At 38.7% G+C, this 12,648-nt stretch overlaps 1 protein-coding gene across 1 annotated transcript in view; it reads left to right on the forward strand.

Moving 5' to 3' along the window:
- Positions 1 to 12,648, forward strand: part of TMTC4 (transmembrane O-mannosyltransferase targeting cadherins 4) — a 54,096-nt gene that overhangs the window by 29,999 nt on the left and 11,449 nt on the right. Inside the window, exons 7-11 of the mRNA XM_075717431.1 lie at positions 2,133 to 2,195; positions 3,510 to 3,671; positions 4,476 to 4,678; positions 6,362 to 6,533; positions 6,618 to 6,749. Coding sequence (XP_075573546.1) covers positions 2,133 to 2,195; positions 3,510 to 3,671; positions 4,476 to 4,678; positions 6,362 to 6,533; positions 6,618 to 6,749 — 732 coding nt within the window. The remainder of the gene's footprint in view (positions 1 to 2,132; positions 2,196 to 3,509; positions 3,672 to 4,475; positions 4,679 to 6,361; positions 6,534 to 6,617; positions 6,750 to 12,648) is intronic.

The raw sequence follows: 12,648 nt of genomic DNA on the forward strand, positions 1-12,648 counted from the left end.
AAAAGACAGGGAGGTGATTAGAGACAGCCAACATGGCTTCACCAAAAGAAGATCGTGCCTGACTAATCTAGTGTCCTTCTACAATGGAGTGACAAAATCAGTGTACAAGAGAGGAGCTACTGATGTCATCTACCTGGATTTCTGCAAGGCCTTTGATATGGTCCTCCACAACATTCTTGTTGCTAAAATGGAGAAAGATGGGTTTGACTGATGGACTGTTGGATGGATGAGGAATTGGCTGGATGGCTGCATCCAAAGAATTACAGCCAAAAGCTCAATGTCCAAGTGGTAACCATATGAGTGGTGTCCTTCAAGGATCCATACTTGGACCAATACTATTTAATATCTTCATCAATGACATAGTGGAATTGAGTGCACCATCAGCAAGTTTGCAGATGGCACTAAGCTGAGAGTGATACTCTTGGGGCAAGGGATGCCATCCAGAGGGACCTTGGCAAGCTTGAGAAGTGGGCCCTTGGGAACCTCATGAAGTTCAACAAGGCCAAGTGCAAGGTCCTGCACCTGGGTCGGGGCAATCCCCAATATCAATATAGACTGGGGGATGAATGGATTGAGAGCAGCCCTGCAGAGAAGGACTTGGGGATACTTGTGGATAAAAAATTAGATATGAACCTGCAATGTGTATGTGAATGTGCCTGTGAATTGTGTCCTGGACTGCATCAAAAGAAGTGTGGCCAGCAGGTTGAGGGAGGTGATTCTCACCCTCTACTCCACTCTGGTGAGACCCCACCTGGAGTACTGCATCCAGCTATGGGGTGGATGAAAGAGCAGGTCCCGAGGAGGGCCACAGAAATGGTCTGAGGGCTGGAACACCTCTCCTGTGAAGAAAAGCTGAAGGAGTTGGGGTTGTTTAGCCTGGGGAAGAGAAGGCTCTGGTGAGACCTTATTGTGGCCTTCCAATGTGTAAAAGGGTCTTATAAGAAAGATGGAGAGAGGCTTTTTACCAGACCCTGTAGTGACAGGACAAGGGGCAATGGTTTTAAACTGGAAGAGAGTAGACTTAAGTTAGACATTAGGAAGAAATTCTTTACCGTGAGGGTGGTGAGACACTGGAACAGGTTGCCCAGAGAAGTTGTGGATGCCTCCATCCCTGGAAGTGTTCAAGGTCAGGTTGGATGGGGCTTTGAGTAACATGATCTAGTGAAAGATGGCCCTGCCCATGGCTGGGGGGGTTGGACTAGATGATCTCTGAAGGTCCCTTCCAACCCAAACCGTTCTATGATTCTGTGAAATGTGTCAGAGTCAAACTTTTTTGGAGGATTATTTTTTAAGCATGAAGAGCTCAAAGCGTTATGCTTCCATTTTGTGACTTTTAAACAGTTCTGTCTGGGTGAAGAAAACATCAAATGTGCCTTTTCTTTCTTCTTTTAATAAAAGTAATTCATTTTAGCTCCTGCAACCTGTAAAAATCTGTTCTGCCCTTTTCGTGGAAGTGTATCTAAGATTTTTTTGTTTTGCTTTGTTGAAAGGCAGATCTTAAGTTCTCTTACTTGCAGATTTTTTTTCTTCTTGATGCAGACAGGTTTCAGTTTCATGCCAGATTTCATCTAACTCTAAATCAAAGACAATACGGTAATACTTCTTCCACTTTCTAAATCCTGCCTACTAAGAGATTTTGTGGTGATTTGTGACATCTGGCCTTTAAGAAGCTGCATGTACTGTTAAACAAAATGAAGCCTGGGATGAGAGGTTTTGTGTAGTTACTCTGTCAGAAAGCAGTTATAAATTGTCACTATATGGTTTTCCTTCATAGCACAATTCTCTTCCGAAACCAGTTTTTAGGAATGGTTTTCCTGTAATCCTCATTGTAGTGACTTTGGTTACTGAGCTGTGTAAATGTAAAATCAACTTTACAAATTTCTTTATCCTTAGGCATTCAGCTAAATACTGTATAATGACTCCATTGTCAACTACAACTAGTAAAAACCCATCTGAATATTGCTTTTAAACTTAACTTTTCTATCATTTTAGAGAATAAGTATCTTCAGGGCACTGTGTGATGTCTTTGTGCAGTAAGCCTCTTTTTTTTTTTTTTTTACATCTTCAGAAATAACTAATATTGATCTAAACAATTATGGTGGTGGTTGCTAATCAACATATTGCAATAATAGGTAATAATAATCAGTGCACCAGCTCTGGTGGAGGACATAGAACTGATCATGTATAACTATCAGGTAGGTTTTTAAAGGTAATAGAAGCATATCAGACTAAGGGAGGAAGGCAGGAATAAAGCAAAACTAATACAGGAGATCACATGACCATATTTTTTAGGATCCAGTCAACTCTTCTGTGCAAAAATCCGTAGTTTACCAACACTTTCCTCTTCAGATGTCTAGAATGGAAGGGGAAGTGGCCCAAATGATCTCTAATTTCAGAGAAACCAGTTTTCTATCTTCTGCTTCTCTAATGACTTGTTGACACTGTGTAGAATGATTTCAGCCATCAGGTTTCAGAAGCTCTAAGGCAGCCCTTCATTTCCTATCTGCGTTACCGTTTGCTAGCTGGGTAGGGTGTTGGAAGCTTGGATTTGCATCTTGAAGCTGTGACAGGGATATCGTTATAGTTACCAATGATTCTGTTTCTAGTCTCTACTGGTGAAGCTTGAAGAACCTCTACAGTATACAGTGCTTTTCTTTTCATTTATGAAACTGATGTGTGCTTAGAGAAAATGTGTTATACTTCACAGGGGGAAAAATGGGAAAGTGTGTCAAATTTAGCTTCTATGACATCACTTCTCTATGTTTTATGTGAATTGACTTCTTTAGACCCTAAAGTGTGTATTATAAAACATGTGATGTAAATCAACTGAGTTAATGTAGATAAAACACTATTTTTTGTAGATCTTGGGTAATTTTAGTCTGACCAAACTGATTTGGGTACCTGTCTGTCATTAGCTTTTTAATCATGCTAGTGAATGTGAAAATTTTAATTTAGTTTCTCATTCCACCCAGTTTCTAACTATGCAGTTTTCTTGTTGTATGCAGTCATGTAATTTTACCTCTAAAGAGACTTAAGTGGACAAAGACTTTCAGTGATAAGCTGTCAACTGGATATAGCTACTTAAAAGAAAGTTCACAAGGTAACTGTCCTCCATTTTAAAAAGAAAAGATAGACCAATTTAATATGCCGTATACTAACGGCTGTATTCCGCTCAAATTCCCTACCAGAAATTGCTGTGTAAAATTACATCAACTATTGAGTTACTGAGGATTTGTACAAGAGAGACTTCCTGAATAAAAAAGTTTTCAGATTGAGAAGGAAATGAAAATGTTTGCAAAAAATATTTTGCAATTAGTCAGTGAAAGCATAGTAAAGTTTGAGAGCTTTCTAGTAACTGCAAAAATAGGAAAAATGTCAACTCTGATAGCAAAAATGCACAGGAATAGCCTCTTCTTTCTGAGATGGTGGCGAAAATGATGTAAATGTAGTGGGGAAGAGAACAAAATAATGTTTTCATATGAGGGTTTTTTATTCTTTCTTTCCTGTAGAATGCTGGGCTGTTAAGAAAGGGGCTGCTTTTCAGGATAACTCTTCTGATGTCTGGAGGGGCCAGTATACTTTATATACGCTGGAGGATTATGGGCACAGGGCCACCGGCTTTCACTGAAGTAGACAACCCGGCTTCATTTGCAGACAGTCTGTTTGTGAGGGTAAGTTATGAAGTTGGCTTTTTCTGGCTAGCTCAGAACATTTGTCTTTGTCATCAGATTGAATTTTCTTTTCTGGGCTTCAAAGAAACAATAAAGTGGGTAGTTTTTACATTTCAGGATGTGTGATGAGTCACCTTCCCCTGTGCTGCTCTGATGATTTTCTGCCATTTTTTAAAATAGTATACTTTGGATATTCTTTGCATTCAATTTTGTATATTCTTTGCATTCAACTGTGTATATTCATTGCACTGCACACAAGGAAGTACATTTCCATTTACTCACTACTTTTCCCATGCATGCAAGGATTTAGCTTTTGCTGGGTTTCATCCCTTTTCCACATACTGTGTTTGACTCTTCATCTGTTCTTTCACAATTGAAGAAAATAGCATAAAGTTCTGGTCTGGTGCATTTGGAGTATGTCTTGGCTTTATACCTCTGGCTGCATTAAGGCTCTTTCTGGAGATGGAGAATGAAGGATGAAGACAGTGGGTGCTGTCTTTTGACATTTTCTCCTATTGTAGGAGATAATTTTTTTTACATGTGGTTATTGGTTGGACAGCACAGAATTTCATTTCCCTGCTCTGAAGAGGAGAGCCACCTAGCTATGTTTAGGAAAAAAAAAATTTCACAGTTGTAAAATAAATGGCTATGTAACTAGTTGTAGTCTAACAGTATTTAAGGCCTCTTTATTGTATAAGATATATTTTGTGATAAGGGAAATGATAGCAGAGAGAAGAACTCAAGTTGCCCCCCCCCCCTTAAGTTTAGTATCAAATAAATGTTTGTTTTCTTTTTGACTGACAGGCTATAAACTATAATTACTACTATTCCTTGAATGCATGGTTGCTGTTGTGTCCCTGGTGGCTGTGTTTTGATTGGTCAATGGGCTGCATACCCCTCATTAAATCCGTCAGTGACTGGAGGATAATTGCACTAGCAGCACTTTGGTTCTGCCTAATTGGTCTGATATGCCAAGCTCTGTGCTCAGAAGACAGCCATAAGAGAAGGTAAGAGACAGTGATGAATTTTAAATGCCCGGCCAACTTGAGTACAGTATTATTTTGTTAAATCCACTACTGATACTTTTAACAATTCAGTGGAACCAGTGTCTAGCAAATGCAGTTCAAATAAATATTTATAGCTGTCATTACAGTTTTATCCCAATTTGGGCCCATTACTGTACACTGACTAGTGGGAAACAGAGTTGGAGGAGGAGGCATGGATGGCTGCTTTATTTTTCTCCTGAAATGGCATTTTGAGATCCTTAACACTGTAGGTGGTCAAAAATAATCTGTGCTCAGAACAGAGTAGGAATTGATGTATGTTGTTGCCCCTACTTATTACAAGTCATCATCTCCTTTGATCTTCTCCTAAACATGAAAGAGAGAGGAGAGGTACCTTGACAGGAGGTAGAAATGCTGGCCATGGTCATACAATTAAAAAATAAAATGCTGTCCCATAGTATCTACTGAGGAAACAACTTGTACTTTACCCAAAGGAACTAAAAAAAAATTATTATTAACTATTCTGTCTCACTAAGGCTTCTGTTTAAGTTTTCAGGGTCTGTTCCCATGGATTTTATGTATAATTAATTTCTCAGTTCTTTAAAATTTTTCAACAGCTCAATCACAATGAGGTCATTCTGTTGTTCAGAGTGCTGAATATTTTCTTTTCTGTGGTATTCTGTGATTTCATGTCTTCCCCCTCATCCCCTCAAATGTTAACATCCCACCTGCATTCCTTTCCTCTGTTCCCATACTCATTTGCACAGATAAAATCATTTTGGAGAGGGGTAGAATTCTTGCTACAAGTGATGTCATACTTTCTAGTAAAAACACACACACTAAGCCTGTATTGCTGAACAGTTTTTTAGTAAAACGTAAAGGCAAAAAGTATACTAAAGGCCTAGGACTCTTGGGGAGGAGAAGAGAGTAAGAGGACACATCTACATTACAGTATAGAGATTTATTTGTGGTAAATTAGGGTAGAAAACTACCATGCCTGTGGCCTTTATAACAACCACCTGACACAGACCTGGGACTGATACTCCCTTATGTCAGCTCTGTAAAAGTAAGGTACCTAGTCTCAGTTTTCTAAGCTCTGTATAGTCCATAGGTACCTGCCGAGGATTACTCATCCTAACCTAGATACCTAAAACAAGGAAGACAAACTGCCCTCAAGAAATGCCTCTCTTTGCTGACTGTAGAAAAAGTGTAGATGACTAACTTTCAGGTGGTTAAGCACAATGGATTCTACTATTGATGTATTTGTTAGGAAAGAAAATGCTCTCTCAGTGAGATGTGTACCTAAGTTTCTTCTTCAACGGTGACCTATATTTTTCCCCTGTTACTGACTTATTAGTTCCAAAAATAGACAGGTAGCTTTTACCATTACTTTTCCTGCCTGTGCATTTTAGATAGGAATTATGTCATTAACGTGTAGTGGGACTATTTTCTGGCTTGGAAGCATGAACATTGCTTTTCTGGGAATTATAGCTAGGATTTTAAAAGTGTCTGATGGAGTGAAGTGTCAAAACCTCACTGAAACTCAATTTGATTTTGTTACATAGCTCCCAAAGGCTGCTTTTGAATGCCCAGTTCCATATGCACATCATTTTGTAAGTTTGTAAGTGGAAAAGGTACTTTTGTTAAGATTTGTGGTTAATTTGAGAATCTGTTTCTTCTTTGCAGAATTCTTACACTGGGACTCGGATTTCTTATTATCCCTTTTCTTCCTGCAAGTAACCTGTTCTTCCGAGTAGGATTTGTTATTGCAGAGAGAGTCATCTACCTCCCCAGTATTGGATATTGTATTCTGTTTACATATGGATTTAGTCTCTTGAGTAAGCAAGCCAAGAAAAAGGTACTATCAAAACAGTCAGTAAAGTTGATGATGAAGTGCTTCAATTGAATGGTTTGTTTCTTAACTTGTCTCTCTTTCCTTAAGAAAATTCTTGCTGTGGCAGTACTTGGAATCTTGTTGATAAATGTTATGCGGTGTGCACTCCGCAGCAGTCAGTGGAGGTCAGAAGAACAGCTTTTTAGGAGTGCACTGTCTGTATGCCCGCTGAATGCAAAAGTAAGTAATTCATGTGAACTTTTAATCTTTTTTTTTAAGTGTTTTGAAATTTGGGATAGAGGAGGTGTTATGCATAGTTATATTGTGGCACAGTGTTATTCATAGTCTTGGTTGGTGCAAGAATATGACATTGACATGTCAGACACCTAAATTACAGTGGTAGCATAGTCAAAATACCAGACAGTGCAAATTACAATATTGTAATTCAGAACTTGGGGGTGGGAGTGGGGAGGGGAGGGGAGGGGGAGGGGAGGGGAGGGGAGGGGAGGGGAGGGGAGGGGAGGGGAGAGAGAAGGGGGAATACACTTCAGGAAAGGCATGCAGTCAAATTGGATGTACTGCTAATAAAATCCTCTAAAACAATTGTGCGTATAATTGCAAGCTATTACAATAAAATAGCGAAAAGAAAGTAACTAAGTCGTAGCAACGTATTCACCTGAATAATGCCTATGCTATGCTTTTAGAATCCTTTTTGTGCACCTTCCGGTGGTATATATAGCCACCACAGCTAAGGGACAAAGCAGCATATCACCAGTGTAATTGCAGGATGTGGGGGTAAAATCTTTGCCCCCACTTCTGCTCTTTTACAGTGGCTGAATGGACTAGAGTCTTCAGCATGGGCGCTGAGGAAAACTGCAATATCCCCTGCAAGGCTTAGTGAGGGAACAAGTAAGAGGGTGGGACTGGATGTTTCACTGAGCTGAACACCAGTGTTTGGCATAGTGGACTGAATCTAGCCTGCCGATAGAGGTGACCTCCACAGCAGTCCTTTGATAGCTGAGAGTGTGATCTGTTGGAGCATACCACAGAGCCCTGATGTTGTCTGAATTTTAGCAGAGGCTCTCTTTGAAGAGTCGAGGAATAGGAATGTGCAGCTTGTCAATAAAAATACATTGATGTTTTAAAAGCTTAGATTTCTGTAATCCAGAGTGGCATCTAGACAATACAGATCAAGACAGAGTTTAAAAAGAAACCTGTGAATGTTCAACTTTGCAAAGAGAATGATAAAGTTAGAATCTACTGGAATACGAATACGCAGCAGTGAGCTGTAGAAAGCATTTATGGCCAATATTTACAACATGGTGGTGTCTTTCAGTAATCTCAGATTTCAATACATACAAAGAGCTGTTGTATTTTATTGTGTGGCAGTGGTAGGCAGCCATCTTCTTTTTAATGATGACCTCAGTATATCTTGTCTTCTGGATGACAAGCACATACTATAAATGGAGCAAATGCAATCTGTTTCTTTGTGTGTAACTCCATCCATCTGCCATGGTAAGAGTGCTTTAGACGGATCCACACTCTCTTTGCCTGTGCTCCAAGCTCCTTGGACACAAGCCACGTCTGGCTGGGAAGCTGTGTAGCTGTGTTCGCACAGTGCTGTGCTTGAGCCGATAAGCTGCGTGCAAGCTACTGAACTAATGCAGCTGGTTCAAAGCCAATGAGTGTACAAGGAAAATGAGCTTGTGTTTGTCAACATCGGGCCATGTAGACATGCCTGAGCTGTATTGCTGCTAGTGACAGCTTGCGCAAATGGAAAACGTGGGGATGTGAACAGGCAGGGTTTTGGAGGCTCACATTCCAATTTTGCTGAAGGAGTAAGTTTGAAATCACAGTAGTAGGGAACTTTTCTAGACAACAGCATTAGACAGTCCATGTGTGAGAGCCAATTTCTTTTTTTCTTTATGGACTCAGCTATATTTATTCAATTTTGACAAAGGTAATTGGAACTAGGTTCTGTTCCGATCTGTTGTTGTCTTGAAATTGCAGACTTTCTTTAAAAATGACTCCACAGGACTTGCAGTGGCCCGTATATTTCAGTGGGAGGCTGATGCAGACCAAAAGGTGGAACACAGATAATAGCTTTTTCTTCTTGTTCTTGGAATATCTTTAATATGTGTAACGTGGTCATCCTTTACTTCCCTTATGTAGCATGGTCCCAGAATGTCCAGGTGTCTCCCAACCAGCAATAAAAGCTGCAGCTCCTAGTTCATGTTTGGGTGGTACAGTTCTTTTCAATTCCAAATTGTCTGTATGTGACCAGTGTAGAGTAAACTTACCTTAAGTAGCAAGTAGTTACAGTAGTGCCTTCTCTAATTTCAAGACTCATCTTCTTTAAACATCTCTTTAGATAAAGGTGTGGAAATTGCATTAAATCAGATTGTCTGGCATAATAGAGAATCTACGCCCTTGAGTGATGGATGCATCTGGCTCAAGAGAATGAAATTTAGGATCAACTTAGATAAATGTGGCCCGGTGATTTTAAAATTTATTGGAAGTAATCAGGGGCCATAATGAAGTTACAAAGATTTTGACCTTTTTTTAAAGTTCACAACACAGATTTTAAAATGTTTTATATATTTTAAATTTTATTTTAAAAGTTACTTATTTAAAATATTTCAAATATTTTAAATATATGTTATGTATATTAGATTTTTTTTTTTTAAAGAGCAAGAAAGAAGCATGTTACGGATCTTGATTAAACATGTCCAGGAGTATGTCATACATTTGAACTTGTGTGGTCCTGCACTTAAGTTGGTTTTAAAGGTTGTTAGACTGAAACAGTGCACATTTTGAATACATTTGGCAGTATTTTTCTTAGCTGAACAGAAGGTGCCTGTATATTGATTCTATTTGCTCTTACCACCTTTTTTCATACCGTACAGATTGACTTAATTCCTAGAGCTCAGTGGCAATGTACACTAGTGTGAGTTAGAACCAGGCCTATGTTGTTTCTACTAAAGCAAATTTTGTGAATAGTTATGGATTCTGTTTTCTTGTGATATGTTGATTGTATGTTACAGATAGTTTATAAATTTGGAATATTTCAGTGCTACTGGCTTAAAAGGCTCACTGGATCCAATTTGGCATCTTTTCATTTGATGTCATTATGTTGCAAGTTAATCCTGGAGTGCTTTGTTGAAGTACTGGAATATCTAATTACAGGCTATGATAAAAGCATAACTACTGTTTCACCATAGCAGACTACTGGCTTGGATTTATGTCCTCGGCTTTAGACATCCACATCTCAGTGAGTCAGCCAGGCTCCCTTTGTAACTGGGGAGGAGAAGCTGTCCCTTTTAGCACTTGGTTCATCATCACCTTGGAGTAAATGACTGATACAGGCCAGAAGGACTGCACCCTACATCTGTGTGTTTCTCTCCACTGATGATAAAAGAAGTCCTGACAACTAGAGCAGATGTGGAAACATAAGGTTATATGAGATTTTGCCTTTGCCCTACTGGTGCTTACTATTTCTAGATATTGCTGTATGGCTCCTCACCTTCTGAGGTCATTACACATTGTTTCTTTTAATTTTAAAGATTATTCCCCAAAATGCTCATCTTACTGCCTTTTTTACCACATGGTAAGTTGGAAGTGCCAAGTTACTTCTTGGCTTTTAGCAAAGCCATGGCAGTTTTTAGGAATCCAGAGATGTTTTTTATTTCTGGATGACTTCCTCTAATTGATTATCTAAATAAAATTTGCAGTTGCATTCTTAAATACATGGGAAATAGCCACCATTTTTCTTTTCCTAGATTTGAAATAACTGAATTTAAATGATTGTAAATTGCTGATATTCTGTACGTAATCTGTACATTCTCCTTGCTACTGGCTTTTCTTACAGGAGAGAAATTAATAAACATAATTTTAAAAAGCCACTTCAGTAGCAACTTTTCTGCAATAATAAGCAACGAAGTTATGATACTCCCAACAGAATGTGTTACTAACGCAGTCTGCCTTGACATATGAAGGGTAGTAACTTTGTAGTTGATGCTTTATGCACACTGTAATTTTTATAGATACAAGTTTGTCAAAGACAAGCTATGCTAAGACTGAAAATGTACAACAAAGTTTGTGCAATTACTTTCTATACTTTCTTAAAAGGTCTTGTAAAACCTCTATGACAGAACAAGATTTACTGCTGTTGAAGGATTTATGAAGCTGATCTAGAGAGCATTTCTTTTACATATTGAGAATTATTTTCTATGCTATGTATTAATAGGGGATTATCTTCTGCAGAATTTACCTTAGGTGCTGTGGGCTATGTTTATAGGGCCTATCTGCAGTGCTTTGCCACACAGATACCACTTTAGATGTCAGTTTTTTTCTGTACAAGCACAGTCATGCAGAAGAACCTTTAGACAACATTTGCTGCATGAACCAAATGTGAAGATCAAAAAGGCTTTGTTTTATTATTAGAATTTCAGAAGTAGAGGAAAGAGAAGAGTGTTTGATGAAAGAAGCTGACATTGAACAGAAGCATCTGCATGTTTCTGTAGAAATTTTGACATCTGTGCTTTGCTTCCATCCTTCTCAGCAAATGTTCATATTTGCTGAAAAGGTGATTATAAGCAGCTAGGAAGAGAGAATAAAATAGTTGATAATAGTAGTGCTCCAATTGAGGGGGTGTACCTCCTGGAAGATGATACTGCATTTCAATTTCTTTCTAAACTGCTTTGAGGAATAAAACCCAAAACATTGGTTTGACAGTAATTTTGGTTTTGTACAGGGAAATACAATTTTTTTCTCTCTTCCTCATTTAAATATGTGTGCTCATTTAAACACTTAAATAAGAGTTCAAGCACTGTGTGTGTCTAACATAGAATAATAGAATAGTGCTTTTGCTGTTTTATACTGGCTTCTTAGGCTGATCAAGGTATTGCGAACAGACAAACACATAGAGCCAATTCTTTGGCTAGGCTATGGTGCCATGGTTATGTTCACTTTAAACAACGCATGCCTGTTGAGATCAACTAGGTTCTATCCTAGGGTATTTTTACCTAATTGCCCTGATTTCGGAGGACACTGTGTTGTTATGCATCCCTGAGAAATGATCCTTTTAGAGCTATTACTGTAAAGTAATTACCTGTTTAAGACTGGTAAAGGAGCATGTGGGCATAATGTAATACATCATTTCCAGTTAATGTCTGTCTTTAATCGTTTAATAACGAAATGCTATGTCTGCTCTTTAATCAGGAAAAGAAAATCCTCTCTCCCAGGTCAGCATGCACAATATCTGTCGAAGGCAGAACCACCACATCACTAGAGATGAAATTTAAAACATCACACTGGCCCCTCATTTTTAAAGGCCAGATTCTTCCCACCCATTGGTGTATAGAAAGTACTTGTGTCCCCATGTTGTGCAGATAGGGGTCATAGGAGAAGTTAAAGATAGTTACAGCCGTGTGCTTAGCAGGGGGCAGATAGTTATTGTAGGCCTGGTTTCGGGGAATAGAGCTAAAGGCTGATCTTGGCATCTCTCTCTCATGGCCAGTGAAGTGAGAGACATGGCTGCATGGCAGAAGTCACCTGCACCCCTCAAATGGCTGTGTGTGCCTGGAAACCCTTTGCTGACACTGTTCATAAGAGCAGGATGGTACTGACTATTATAATCCATTGTAAAGCTGGTTTTGTCATTGAGTATTTGTGGTAGGCTGAGGGGTTCTTTTGGTATGTTTGTTTTAGTTTTTCTTCCCTTCCTTTCTTCTCTGTCACCACCATATTAAAAGGAACTAAGGCTACAATTTCACTTGAAGAGAAATTAGGAAACCAGCATACAACAAGGAACTCTTCATTTTCAGGAGTACTGTGTAGAAATACCGTTTCCTTTCACACAGAAGCTGTTTCTGAGGACAGAGAAATACACCATCAAAAATGCTAATAGTTTATTTAAATCGTTTTGCTATCAGTTTTAATAGACTATAGTACATATTTTTAGTTCAGTTGACAAAATGTACGTGTACACTTAATATTTCATTTGATGTTTTGACTTGAGAGAATTGAGATACTTCAGGTTTCTGCAGTCTGCACAATTCTGTTTACATGAGAAAAAGATTTTTTTCTGCTTCTGCTTTTGAGATAGAAATGGATATTAAGATGCTACATGTTTGTAAAA

The sequence above is a fragment of the Pelecanus crispus genome, chromosome 1 (genome assembly GCF_030463565.1).
Source record: "Pelecanus crispus isolate bPelCri1 chromosome 1, bPelCri1.pri, whole genome shotgun sequence".
NCBI lineage: Eukaryota > Metazoa > Chordata > Aves > Pelecaniformes > Pelecanidae > Pelecanus > Pelecanus crispus.